The sequence below is a fragment of the Pristiophorus japonicus genome, chromosome 7 (assembly GCF_044704955.1).
Source record: "Pristiophorus japonicus isolate sPriJap1 chromosome 7, sPriJap1.hap1, whole genome shotgun sequence".
NCBI lineage: Eukaryota > Metazoa > Chordata > Chondrichthyes > Pristiophoridae > Pristiophorus > Pristiophorus japonicus.
In genome coordinates this window covers 81,823,992-81,837,726 of record NC_091983.1, presented here as the reverse complement: position 1 = coordinate 81,837,726, position 13,735 = coordinate 81,823,992, and the positions used below count along the sequence as shown (strand labels likewise).

The following is a 13,735-nucleotide window of genomic DNA, read 5'->3' as shown; positions in this document are numbered from 1 at the left end:
TCAGAGAATGTGCAGAAAAAGCTCTCCTCACTGCGTCGCTGAAGAGTTGGCTGATCACCGGGGCTCCGACACAGATGAAGACGAAGCTGCTCGACTCCTGGAAGAAGAGTATGGAATTTATACCTGCTCCACCGAAAGTTCCCCGTGGAAGGTGGAAGTAGAGATCGATGGAGTTCCAGTTTCAATGGAGATCGACACAGGGGCGAGCCAATCTTTGATGAGCCAGACGACCTTTGAAAACCTTTGAAAAACTTTGAATCAATCCCGCCAACCGAACAAAACTGTCTCCTGTCCAAGTGAAGCTGCTCACCTACACCAAAGATAAAATCCCAATCGTTGGCAATGTGGATGTCCAGGTCTCCCAGGGCAGCCTGATGAACAAACTCCCCCTGTGGATTGTTACCAGCGATGGTCCAACGCTGCTGGGAAGAAGTTGGATGAAGCCGGTCCAAGTCGGTCGAAGTGACGACGGCCTCCAGGCTCCAGCAATCGACATCCAACGCAGCCCCGAACATAGATTCATCGCTGCACCTAGAAATCCCACCATACAGCTCGACTGCGTGGCGACAACTTCACAACACCGTGGCGAGATCTCCGGAACCGAAAATCCAAACTTCACCTTCTGGACCATGGCAGGACTCTAAGAGATGAATACTATCGAGAAAAGTGGATCCCCGATGTCCATGGCCGAACCTGAGGAGGAAAAGATCACCACAGCCTACCTGGAGGAGAGCGAGAAGATGGCGGCTGCACCACGAGGCAAAGAACCTAACATCAAAATGGCCGCAACCAGACCACGAGGGGCAGCGTTGAAGGAACGACACGTGGCATCGAGCGGCAAACCGGATTGGAAGGCCCCCTTAAAGGATACCGGTAACCCAAAGAGACAGCTTCAATTGAAAGATGACAAGGACTTTAAAGTTAAAAATGCAGTTAGCGAGTGCTGGTATGATAATGTAACGAGGAATTGTGATGCTGGAGTAACTGATCAGAAAAATGAAATGAATGCTTGTGTAAGGTTAAGAACAAGCTTATAATGTCTGATGATTATGATAGAAAGTTCCAAATAACTAATGTAACCATGAATGGAGAGACTATGATACAAGAAAGTGATGTAAATGCTGTAATTAACAATGTAAAAGTAGTCAATAATGTAGACTCAACTATGTATGATCGGAGCCAATGTGTCATGTACACAGGTAGGTGACTGTTAAAGGACACTGGGTTCTACAGGGACAATGTAAATGCTCAAGGAATTCCCCCCATGGGAGATCCCCAGGTCCAGCGGGCTACCTGACCATATAGCCTGGAGTTTTGGAACAAATGTGATGTCCCAGGAAGGGCTCACACACACCCAGTGGGAGCAGACCCACTACAGGGACAGCGGTCACTGGGCAGCACAGCCACCACTGGCAACCGGCCCCAGACGAGCCCTACACCCCCTGACCACCAGGGCCAACACCAGGAGAGAGAGGCCAGTACCCTCCAGCTTTCCTGGTGAACCGTGGGATGACCAGACTCTCATCCCAAATGGAGGACAAGATGCCCACACAGTCCTATGACCCTGACCACCACCACACACTTACCCACACCACAGAGTATGTACCCTACCCACTGCTGCACTGGCTACCCCACTGAGGCTTCCCACAACAGTGGCACCCATATGGTCTGTGTGTGAGGGCGGGGGGGGGGAAATGTATGAGGCCAGCTTCAAGTACAGGGATCACACCTGGCACCCACACAACCCTCACCACAACCTCCCACAGCCCACTACTGATCACCACCCCAGGTCATGGCAATAAGGACTTGAAAAATGCTTAGGGGGGAGTGTTGTTAAGTATGCATGCTTGTATTGTTATATGATGTCTGTAACACTGAATGTACCTTCACCCTGTACACACCTTACCTGTACACCAGAGATGCTGCTGCTGGAGACCTAAGGGTTACCTGCAGTGTGCAAGTAACCAGTACAAAAGGGAGCTCACCGCTTGGTGTTCTCACTCTAGGAGCTGCAAATAAAGGACTACAGTCTGTACAGTTTAAGTACCATACCCCTGCCTCGTGGAGTCATTACAAGGTGGCTACATATATAATACTCTTTGTCTCTGCTGCTGTTCTCTTCCTACCAGGAAAGAGGACCTCCCTGCGGGCTCTCACTCCCTGGAGCAGAATTACCAGGGAGGCATCACTGGGGGCAGTCTTTTGGCACTGAGCTTGAATTTTTGCTTAAAAATCGTTATACCTTTATATTCAAAGAACTAGTTTAGTCTCCCAACAATCCACGGTCTCCCCCACCAACTTCTGCAGCACCTCCATCAACCTACCACTCTCATCTGTGCAAAGCTCCTTTAAATAGCTGAGATGAAGTCACGTCATCTGTGACGTCACCAGACCTACTCCAGTTAATTTGCCGGGAAAGCCTCATAACTGATTCAATTGCAGTGGTTTAACTAAAAAAACCACTGCAGAACGTGCTGATAGAACATCCGGCATAGCGATCAGCTACACGGCCCCCCATCCCGCACCCAACCTGACGGTAAGTTAAAGATTCAGCCAGTTAACTCTGTTTCTCTTTCCACAGATGTTACCTGATCTGCTGAGTATTTCCAGCATTTTATGTTTTTCTATTAATATTTAACCCTTTTTTGGAAAGTGAAAGCAAATATGTCTTTGGGATAGATATACATCTACAACTACTTTCACAAATTATAATGGTAAAAGGACATGTATCATTGTAACGAAAGACTAGTATTTACATAGTGCCTTTCATTTCCTTAGGATGTCCTAAAGTATTTGCAACATTTAATTACTTTTTGCTGTCTGGATTCAATATGGCTCCTGGGTGGTCAGTTCCATTGGGAGCTCCTTACTGTGCACCTCTGTCCTTCGCAATCTGCTGCCATCCTTTGCTCTTTCTCCCCCAATCTTTCTCTTCCACTATTCACGTGCCCCTGGCTGTAATAGTGGGTGCATTTTAGCCCTAACTATAAGTTAACTGCTAGTTTAAACTGCCACTGCCCATGCCTGCTCTTTGTTTTCCTCAGTGAGCACTGGATTTTGCTCAAATTTGGCTTCCAAATTCCTGGACCTCTCTGGACATCAAGACTGCACTGGACTACTCCATGGGTCGCTGATCTTCTGCTCAGTTGTTTAAATTTTTAAGTAACTTTGATCAGATTACAGCCCTTGCCACATCACTGCTGAGCCTGTGACTGGCCTACTGGTTCTACTTTTATTTCAGCTTCAGCTACAGTCTGGTTCATGGCTAGTTTCACACTCCTAGGCCAATGTACATTTCTCCGTGGATTCTAGGTCTTACAATGAGCTCCATATTCAGAATATTATCTGAATGGTGACAGATTAGGAAAAGGGGAGGTACAACGTTACCTGGGTGTCATGGTACATCAGTCATTGAAAGTTAGCATGCAGGTACAGCAGACAGTGAAGAAGACAAATGGCATGTTGGCCTTCATAGCGAGAGGATTTGAGTATAGGAGCAGGGAGGTCTTACTGCAGTTGTACAGGGCCTTGGTGAGGCCACACCTTGAATATTCTGTACAGTTTTTATCTCCTAATCTGAGGAAGGACATTCTTGCTATTGAAGGAGTGCAGCGAAGGTTTACCAGACTGATTCCTGAGATGGCAGGACTGACATATGAAGAAAGACTGGATCAACTAAGCTTATATTCACTGGAATTTAGAAGAATGAGAGGGGATCTCATAGAAACATATACAATTCTGACGGGATTGGACAGGTTAGATGCAGGAAGAATGTTCCCGATGTTGGGGAAGTCCAGAACCAGGGGTCACAGTCTAAGGATAAAGGGTGAGCCTTTTAGGGCCGAGATGAGGAGAAACTTCTTCACTCAGAGAGTTGTGAGCATGTGGAATTCTCTACCACAGAAAGTTGTTGAGTCCAGTTCATTAGATAAGATTCAAAAGGGAGTTAGATATGGCCCTTACGGCTAAAGGGATCAAGGGGTATGGAGAGAAAGCAGGAATGGGGTAATGAAGTGCATGATCAGCCAGGATCATATTGAATGGTGGTGCAGCCTCGAAGGGCCGAATGGGCTACTCCTGCACCTATTTTCTATGTTTCTATGTTTCAAATTTCAAAAGCTTGTAGGACAAATTTACTACCTGCAGGAGTGAGACTCCACAGTTTAAATTGTTACCTTTCTTGTCCTCCAAGGTTCAGTGGCATATCAAGACCATAAGTCACCCCAAGGTCTTTACACCATGAAATAGCAGCTTTAACTTTCTGTGGACAGTTTAATTCATAGTTACGGCACAACTCCAGCAATTTCTTAACAATCATGTTAACGGCAGAGCGGTGTAAATCGTCGAGCAGCTTGTGGTGATTCGGAACCCATGGCGTAACTCTGTCTTGCCACAAATTGCTGGGTTTTTGTGCACGAATAATGACGTGCGCCATGAACGTTATTTTTCCAGCAAATTATGGGCCATTATATATTAATTGGGATAAACCAAATTTAGTTCTTCCTACTCACCATTCTTACGTTGCTCAATATTAACCCTTAGGACACTTTCCAAATGATTGGAATATCTTTCCTGACAGAAAAAGAATTGTAGAATGTTTGTAACAATACAAAAGATTATTTCTTTTAGAAATCCAACACTGAAGTGCTTTAATGGTCAATGAGGCAAGTATTTAAAAGGAAACAGACTGTTCATCTTAGAATCACCTGAAGCCACTGCTTGTCAAGTTTATAAACAGCGCTGCTTCTAAAGTTGTAAAGGAGCCAGATTTGTACATCGTTGATAAATGATTTGGTAGCAATGGTGAAATGGGAGTTGTTCGATCTTTTCCCCGTTGTTACATAAATTGAACATACCCTTCATAAATGTCAACGCTCAAATCAGAAGAAAAATCGATACGAGCCCATAAATCTCGCCCTCAAAGCATCATACCACTTTTGCTATAGATCCACGAAGCATCCACATATGGAAATAATGGCTGCAATAAACCAAAATTGAATACATCGAGCGGTCGTGAAGAATTAACAAATGCCGAATAGCTAAACTCACAATTCAGTAATACAAATTCAGCCCCATGGTAGCTGTTACGATCATATGGCCTCGGAATCCTATTACATACATTTGTTTAAGTTTTTCCCATTGTCTTACAATGATAACTCAGGAATTTCGCTTTTAGCTTTCAGGACATCTCTCGTAATATGGATCATTGCTTGTTTACAACGCATAACTTCTTTCGGGTCTGTCATGCTGCGAAAGCACATCTGCACACTCGGCCATCCGAGCCAACCGTCCGTAGAGGTACACTGATTGGACATGATGTAAAATAAAACCTGAGTACATTTCTGCAGTTCAAATTCTCACTGTTCAGTGTCTCAAGATCACTGTCTCTTACCTATTCTAAACTTCGGAAGACATGTGTTAAGTTATGATGGTTGCTTATTTTATAAAGGATGAACGCCAAGTTTTAATTAATTGTTATGTTACGTTTAGATTTAGCACAAGAGTTTAGACGTGCGGTGAACTTAACAACATATAATATGAGCCGGTATGAATATCTGAATACTATAAGTCTGAACTTGAAATACAAGTTTGAACTTGAAATCTTACACTCGATAACTCGCTTAACTATTGACTGAAAGTGCTCCATACATAAATATTGGCATTTTACTTAACATGTCAACTGTACTTATAAAAATCGATAAGAGCCCATAAACCTCGCCCTCAAAGCATCATACCGCTTTTGCTATAGATCCACGAAGCATCCACATATGGAAATAATGGCTGCAATAAACCAAAATTGAGTGGTCGTGAAGAATTAACAAATGCCGAATAGCTAAACTCACAATGTGCTTTATTAGTTACATTCGACCTCGCAAATTAAAGGATGTAAAGTACTGGGAGATATACAAAGATAATGGAGACCCCAAAATTAGAATATAAAAAGAATAACGCACTTAAATGAAGAACGAACGGTGCAATGAGAGTGATTTATAGAAAGTGTGGAGGAGAGTTTGGAAATCACTGTCATCGTGACATAAGGCTTTCGGGAAGACTTTTAAATTATGTATTTATCCCTACAATTCTAATAGGTCCAAAGTGATATCGCTACAGGATGTAACAGTAGCGCGTTGTGAACAGCAAATCATGTTACGGTTTACTTTTTTTAAAACTGAAGAAATGCCAAGACCCGTCAGGGGCGTGTACAAATACGGAGGGATTGCAACACAACTTTAAAAATGCAGATATCTGCAGACGACTTTTTTTGCTAGAAATTCGAGATACGTCATAAAACATAAAAGAAAATGTATGAGTGGATGGTAAAGACTTTTTTGAAGCTGGAATCCAGTAGATGTAATAATATAATCTTTAATCTGTAATGTAGCATGTATATGTCAGATAAATTTCATACTGCGAAAACTCGAACAATTGTTGCTTAAAAATAATCCATATAAATTAATAAATCGAGCAGTTAGCTAAAATAAGGAACACCCACAGTGATTGGCAACTTTGAAATATAAGAATGTATATATATATATATATATACACATGTTTATTACCTTTCTCTGTCTTTTGATGTTATAGCTTTCGTCCAAAAGTACACTTTCACCATGCAATTGCAAAAATATATAACAGTCCATCCTGCCCGTTCTAATTGAAATATAGCGTGTGCGACTTGAAGCTGCTCGCTTCCCATATTACGCCCCAGGCTCCGAGTTCTGCTGCTGTTGCAGTCCTCACACTGGATTATATCTGGAGGCGGGACTTCACTCATTCGCTCGCTGGTTGGCTTGCCTGAACCTTTCTGCTCGGGTTGATTGGCGAATCGCTCTCGTCTCTCGCTCTCTCTCTCGCTCCCTCCTGATTGGATCGGTGTAAAATGAAACGTTTGCAGTCCCTTTCACCTACCTGACATTTGTTGCAATGATCCGAATCACTAAATAATCTCGCTAGAAAAGGGACTGTAAAATATCGCCGAAAGGAATGCAGCATTATTGAAGAGTTTTAGCAGCCTACCCAGTAACAACTGAAGGGCGTATCTGCAAGAACGCGGTTGCTGTTATGATCACCGGACTGGATAGAAAGTAGCGGAACTGTCGAATCCCAATGTGCCCTCGTAAACATCCAAACGTAACCAGTTTGCAAACCGAGTAGGAATAGTTTTTTTTTCCCCATTTGTTTCGGCGTGTATATAAATGGAATAATAAACCACGATTAGATCACAAAAAGTGGAGACGGTGTGCAGGAATGAGAACACGTTGATTCTAAATTGAAATGCTGTACTATGAAAAGCCGATGCGATATCAAGTAATTCCATCGAGGCGTGGGATTATTGTGACTGTCACACTTCCAGACTGCTGTCATTTTTTGACTGAGATTTTTTTTAAACCGACACGTCTAATTTATAGTTAAAACGCGATTTGGCTGCTGGTAATCATAGTTTAACGTTTCAATCGAAACTGAGCACCATTGGCTAGAATGATCCGATACAAAATAAGCAGACCAGGCAGCGACTGAGAACAATTACATGGACATAGTAGTGACTATAAAATTAGCAAGGAATATCCAATATTGAAAGCTCTGGGGTGATTGAAGGTATTGCATGCAATTAAAAATAAGACTTTATTTTACAAACTAATTTAGGGTGACAACTATAAGAATATCGAGAAGCTAATGTCCAATAGTCTGCCCACCTATAAATGACAACGATATTTGCTTGAGGGCGTTTTCGACACGATGCAATGATGTGTTATAATCCCCCTTCCTAATAAGAATTTAAAGGTGTACATAGTTAATTTATAATCTCATAATAATGTAAATAAAAGCGCAGTTTGTAACTTTATTTAGCTTCAGAATGTTGCACCCTTTCAATGGTCATTAAACAACTCAAGTGCTCTGATCCGAACGAGAACTAGTCAATCCTAGTGTGAAAACCGCAAAGATTCGGCGATTTTCCAGTTGTGTGCCCCCGCATCGGAAAGTTGTGAAATGTGCGAGTTTGTTTGTTGATTACAAGTACATCTACCGAAACTGTTGATCATGGAAACATGAGTGAAAATCGAATAAACTCCCGATTAGTTTATATAATCCATATATAGCCGTGAGGAATTCCAAACACATTTGAAGCATTTATATATTTGCCACGCAGTGTCATTTTCATGGCCATGGTGAGCATAAACCTAATAAGTGAAGTTACAACGGTTATACTTAGTATTGACATATGCATAGTATCATTTCACGATTCCAATCTGGCTATACTATTAAAACTTTTGCCTCTGCAAGAACACGGTGTATGATTGTCGGGTGCCTGTTGCATTGCTGATTGGCCCATGCTAATGATATGATGATATGCTATTATCAGTCATGTAGCCAGATCAATCATATCCAATCAATTCCAGTCAAACAAACAGTGGAGCTCTCGGTTCCTCTTTCACCCTTTCACGCCTGGTGGGCACCGCAGGGTGCAGAGGGGTAATCGATACTCACAATCACATTATGATATAATTATTATTTGTGTAATGTCGCTGTATTATGCATAAATATTTATTGTGTGTTTGTTTGTTTACCCTAAGAGGTAATATATATATATTACCTTAATATTTTAATGTTTCCGTCTGGTGACGCCGGGGTAACATACAGGTCAACCAAAAAAGGTTGCTTAGGCTCCCTGCAGTTCCCTGTTCCCAGACCTCTCTATGCTTCACTTCTGCCTTGCATACGCGTGTTCTCAGTCAGCGGGGGGGGTCCCATTTTGAAACAAGTAAAACATTAAGGGAACTTAGAAAATTGCACTGATATGAAAAGCAATGGTTCCCAGGATTGGCAGATCGGACCTGAGGTCACGCATCCATAACCAGGGCTAATATTAAGGCAAAATAAATAAATACTTGCATAGCACCTTTCACGACCTGAGAGTGCAGACAGGACTTCTGTTTAGTCTCATCCGAAAGACAGCACTCCCGACAGTGCAGCACTCCCTCAGCACTGCAGTACCAGCCTAGATTTTTGTGCTCTAGTCTCTCGAGTGGGATATGAACCCACAACGTCTAACTCAGAGATGAGAGTGCTACCAGGTGAACCACGGCTAACACAGTACACAGGCAAGAAACCTCACTAGAAAATGCTATCTCCACTGGACAGTTTTGTGGTACTTGTTAATTATACTTTGATAGCTTTTTGGCACTGGATTGTTGTTTATGGATACCCTTTTTTACTGCTTGGTAATTTCCTTACCTGTATACTCATATTGCAAGTAATCAACATTATTCAGTTAACATTGCTATGTTGTTTATTTTATTTGAACCAATACAGCAATGGATGTGTGACAGAATTGTACTTTTTGGTTGATGGACAATTTGAATGCCTGACTGTTATAGACACAAGATGATAGACGATAACATTTTTATCAGCAGCAAATACTACATTGTACACTACAGCTGGTATATAGTTTGTCATTGAATAAATGAAGTATGATAACATCAATACTGTGGGGTTAATGACTGTGATAAAATCACTGCATGTTTGTTGACTGATAACCATCAGCTTATTTTCCAAAAATAGTGGCCCGGATTTTGCGATCGGTAGGGGATTCCCTTCGGAAATGATTAAAATAGAATTCTGCTTTTTGATTGGAGGACCATGCCCACATGATCCAAGGTATGCGTCCACACCACGTGCATCCCTGGGATCCATGGGCCATTACGTTGCTCTCTGCCTCGAGGTTTGAAACCACAAGTTTAAGAGCCTCGCTGCCAGCAGGTAGGTTCGTAATTCATTTACAGGTCGGAGCGTACTCCAGAGGTATGCCTCCGACTGAAATTTCAGGGCCAATATATTGTGTGTATATATATTTTTAAAATATTAGGTATAATATAAATCTAGTATTTTCATAACACAAGATGAAATAAGCATCAATAAACCAAAATCCACCTGCAGAGTATACTGTAACCAAACAATTATGTTAATTTATTCACATTTGTGATAAGATATTTAATGGATCTTCTCAGCAATGCTCATGAAGAAACAAAAATTCTGTCCCTGTGCCAACTCTTTGGAAGAGCTATTCAATTAGTCACTCCCCTGCTCTTTCCCCATAACTCTGCAAATGTTTCCTTTTCCAGTATATATCCAATTCCCTTTTGAAAATCACTATTGAATCTGCTTCCACTAACCTTTCAGGCTGTGCATTGGCTGTGTAAAAAATAATTCTCCTCATTTCCCACCCTTGGTTCTTTTTCCAATCACCTTAAATCTGTGTCCTTGGTTACTGACCCTCCTGTTACTTGAAACAGCTTCTCCCTATCTACTTAAATCAAAACCCTTCATAATTTTGAACACCTCTATTAAATCTCCCCATAACTTCCTCTGCTTTCGAAAACAATTTCAGCTTCTCTAGTCTCTCCAGACAACTGAAATCCCTCATGCCTGGTACCATTCTAGTAAATCTCTTCCACACCCTCTAATAGAATCAAAGAAATTTACAGCACAGAAGGAGGCCATTATGGCTCATCGTGTCTGTGCCAGCCGCCAAAGAGCTATCCAGCCTAATCCCACTTTCCAGTTCTTGGTCAATAGCCTTATAGGTTACGGCACTTCAAGTGCACATCCAAGTACTTTTTAAATGTGGTGAGGGTTTCTGCCACTACCACCCTTTCAGGTAGTGTGTTCCAGACCCCCGCCACCCTCTGGGTGAAAAAAATTCCCCTCAAATCTCCTCCAAACCTCTTACTAATTACTTTAAAATCTATGACCCCTGATTGTTGACCCCTCTGCCAAGGGAAATAGGTCCTTCAAATGCACTCTATCTATGCCCCTTATAATTTTATACACCTCAATAAGGTCTCCCCTGTTCCAAAGAAAGCAAACCCAGCCTATCCAATCTTTCCTCATAGCTAAAAACTATGCTTTTCCTCATAACTCTCTAAGGCCTTCACATCCTTCCTACAGCGTGGTACCAAGAATTGGCAACAATACTTCAGCTGAAACAGAACCAGTGTTTTATAAAGCTTTAGCAGAACTTGCCTGCTTTTGTACTCTATGCCTCTATTTACAAAGTGCAGGATCCCATCTGCTTTCTTAACAGACTTATCAACCTGTCCTCCAATAATTGTGTATGTAAACCCCTTGGTCTCTCAGTTCCTGCAATGCTTTAACATTGTACCTTTTTTTTATATTGCTTTTCATTCTTCCTTCCAAAATGCATCACAACAAACTTCCCTGAATTAACCTTCATTTGCCATGTATCTGCCCATTTCACCAGTCTGTCTATATACTCCTGAAGTCTGCTACTATGTTCCTTACTGTTTATTACATTTCCAAGTTTTGTGTCATTTGCAAACTGTTAAATTTTATCTCCTATACCCAAGTCCAGGTCATTAATATATATCAAAAAGATCAGTGATGCTAATACCGACCCCTGGGGGACAACACTTTATACTTCCCTCCATTCTGATCAACAACTATTCACCACTTCTCTCTGGTCACTGTCTCACAGCCAATTTTCTATCCATGCTGCCACTGCCCCTTAAATCCCATGGACCGATTTTGCTAACAAGTCTGTTATGTGGCACTTTATCTAAAACCCTTTGAAAATCCATATATATATATATAACATCAACTGGAATCAATTATTAAGGATGTCATAGCAGTGCATTTGGAAAGAGGTGACATGATAGGTCCAAGTCAGCATGGATTTGTGAAAGGGAAATCATGCTTGACAAATCTTCTGGAATTTTTTGAGGATGTTTCCAGTGGAGTGGACAAGGGAGAACCAGTTGATGTGGTATATTTGGACTTTCAGAAGGCTTTCGACAAGGTCCCACACAAGAGATTAATGTGCAAAGTTAAAGCACATGGGATTGGGGGTCGAGTGCTGACATGGATTGAGAACTGGTTGTCAGACAGGAAGCAAAGAGTAGGAGTAAATGGGTACTTTTCAGAATGGCAGGCAGTGACTAGTGGGGTACCGCAAGGTTCTGTGCTGGGGCCCCAGATGTTTACACTGTACATTAATGATTTAGACGAGGGGATTAAATGTAGTATCTCCAAATTTGCGGATGACACTAAGTTGGGTGGCAGTGTGAGCTGTGAGGAGGATGCTATGAGGCTGCAGAGCGACTTGGATAGGTTAGGTGAGTGGGCAAATGCATGGCAGATGAAGTATAATGTGGATAAATGTGAGGTTATCCACTTTGGTGGTAAAAACAGAGAGACAGACTATTATCTGAATGGTGACAGATTAGGAAAAGGGGAGGTGCAATGGTACATCAGTCATTGAAGGTTGGCATGCAGGTACAGCAGGCGGTTAAGAAAGCAAATGGCATGTTGACCTTCATAGCGAGGGGATTTGAGTACAGGGGCAGGGAGGTGTTGCTACAGTTGAACAGGGCCTTGGTGAGGCCACACCTGGAGTATTGTGTACAGTTTTTGTCTCCTAACCTGAGGAAGGACATTCTTGCGATTGAGGGAGTGCAGCGAAGGTTCACCAGACTGATTCCCGGGATGGCGGGACTGACCTATCAAGAAAGACTGGATCAACTGGGCTTGTATTCACTGGAGTTCAGAAGAATGAGAGGGGACCTCATAGAAACGTTTAAAATTCTGATGGGTTTAGACAGGTTAGATACAGGAAGAATGTTCCCAATGTTGGGGAAGTCCAGAACCAGGGGACACAGTCTAAGGATAAGGGGTAAGCCATTTCGGACTGAGATGAGGAGAAACTTCTTCACCCAGAGAGTGGTGAACCTGTGGAATTCTCTACCACAGAAAGTTGTTGATGCCAATTCACTAAATATATTCAAAAAGGAGTTAGATGAAGTCCTTACTACTAGGGGGATCAAGGGGTATGACAAGAAAGCAGGAATGGGGTACTGAGGTTGCATGTTCAGCCATGAACTCATTGAATGGCGGTGCAGGCTAGAAGGGCCGAATGGCCAACTCCTGCATCTATTTTCTATATTTCTATGTCTATGTCTATGACTACCTTCATCAACCCTTTTTGTTATTTCATCGAAGAACTCAATCAAGTTGTCAGACACAATTTTCCTTTAACAAATCCATGTTTGTTGTCTTTTGTTAACACATGTTCTTCCAAGTGACAATTGGTCACAGATTATGGTATCTAGAAGTTTCCCCACCATGGGATACTCCATCATAATAAGAACATAAGAACATAAGAAATAGGAGTAGGAGTAGGGCATACGGCCCCTCGAGCCTGCTCCGCCATTTAATACCATCATGGCTGATCTGATCATGAACTCAGGTCCACTTCCCTGCCCGCCCCCCATAACCCTTTATTCCCTTATCGGTTAAGAAACTGTCAATCTCGGTCTTAAATTTATTCAGTGACCCAGCTTCCACAGCTCTCTGAGGCAGCGAATTCCACAGATTTACAACCCTCTGAGGGAAGAAATTCCTCCTCATCTCAGTTTTAAATGGGCAGCCCCTTATTCTAAGATTATGCCCCCTAATTCTAGTCTCCCCTCAGTGGAAACATCCTCTCTGCATCCACCTTGTCAAGCCCCCTCATAATCTTATATGTTTCAATAAGATCATCTCTCATTCTTCTGAATTCCAATGAGTATGTACCCAACCTACTCAACCTTTCCTTAATGTCAGAAGTGGGGATGTTTGCTGATGATTGCACAGTGTTCAGTTCCATTCGCAATTCCTCAGCTAATGAAGCAGTCCATGCTCGCATGCAGCAAGACCTGGACAACATTCAAGCTTGGGCTGAGAA

At 42.2% G+C, this 13,735-nt stretch overlaps 1 protein-coding gene across 1 annotated transcript in view; it reads left to right on the top strand.

Moving 5' to 3' along the window:
- The first annotated feature begins 1,036 nt into the window (after positions 1 to 1,036).
- Positions 1,037 to 13,735, top strand: part of LOC139266593 (uncharacterized) — a 73,418-nt gene continuing 60,719 nt past the window's right edge. The window contains exon 1 of the mRNA XM_070884189.1: positions 1,037 to 1,199. Within this exon, the coding sequence (XP_070740290.1) occupies positions 1,037 to 1,199 (163 nt within the window). The remainder of the gene's footprint in view (positions 1,200 to 13,735) is intronic.